Source organism: Mesitornis unicolor, unplaced genomic scaffold (assembly GCF_000695765.1).
Source record: "Mesitornis unicolor isolate BGI_N332 unplaced genomic scaffold, ASM69576v1 scaffold38308, whole genome shotgun sequence".
Classification (NCBI taxonomy): Eukaryota; Metazoa; Chordata; class Aves; order Mesitornithiformes; family Mesitornithidae; genus Mesitornis; species Mesitornis unicolor.
The window spans coordinates 2,886-3,666 of NW_010201849.1; the positions used below are offsets into that span (position 1 = coordinate 2,886).

The 781-nt window shown below is 61.7% G+C and overlaps 1 protein-coding gene across 1 annotated transcript in view; it reads left to right on the plus strand.

The window, feature by feature from the left end:
* The window catches only part of LOC104545167 (pulmonary surfactant-associated protein C-like), a 1,191-nt gene extending 533 nt beyond the window's left edge, over positions 1–658 (plus strand). The window contains exons 2-5 of the mRNA XM_010190229.1: positions 3–77; positions 154–264; positions 346–456; positions 563–658. Coding sequence (XP_010188531.1) covers positions 3–77; positions 154–264; positions 346–456; positions 563–658 — 393 coding nt within the window. The remainder of the gene's footprint in view (positions 1–2; positions 78–153; positions 265–345; positions 457–562) is intronic.
* The last annotated feature ends 123 nt before the right edge of the window (positions 659–781 follow it).

The following is a 781-nucleotide window of genomic DNA, read 5'->3' on the forward strand; positions in this document are numbered from 1 at the left end:
TGGTGGTCCTGCTGGGGGTCATCATCGCCGGCGCCCTCCTGATGTGGCTGCGGGCGGACCAGAGGCACACTGATGCTGTAAGTAAGGACCCCTTCACCATCCCTTTTGGGGGGGCTATGGCAAGGAGTGAGGTCCCCCCATGTCCCCTTCCAGGTCCTGTGGATGGGGCTGTGGAGAGGATCGGCTTGGGATGAGGATGCGGCTACTTTCTACGTGGATTCTGGGGATGGAAACGCGGCCACCGTCATCTATGACTACAAGAATGTAAGTGGGGAGCCCTGTGCAGATGGGGGGCATGGAGAGGGGGCGATGGGACCGAGGTGATGCTGGTTTGTCCACAAACAGCTGCTAGTGAGCTACAGATCCCAGCTGCACCGCGCTTGCTACATCACCCGCATGGACCAGGACAACATCCTGGGGCTGGACACCATCACCGAGACCTTCCAGCGCCGGCAGGTGAGTGGGGAGGGATGGGACACGGGGGACACACAGCAATGCCTTGCACAACCCCCGCGATGGAGAATTGGGGTGCAGCATCGCACCCAAACTCTCCCCTCGCCAGGCTGAGGAGAGGCTCGCCATGCCCCTGGTTGACCGCTCCATCCTGGGTACCACAGTGAGCATCCTCTGCAGCATCGTCCCCATCTACTGGGCTTAACCCCTCTGGGTGAGTGCAAAGGGGTCCCTGCTGCCCGCTGGGGTGATCATGGGGGCTGGAGGACCCCTACCCACCCAGCAACACCCCAACAGTGCCAGGTTTGCCTTGCAGCATCCCTGATGG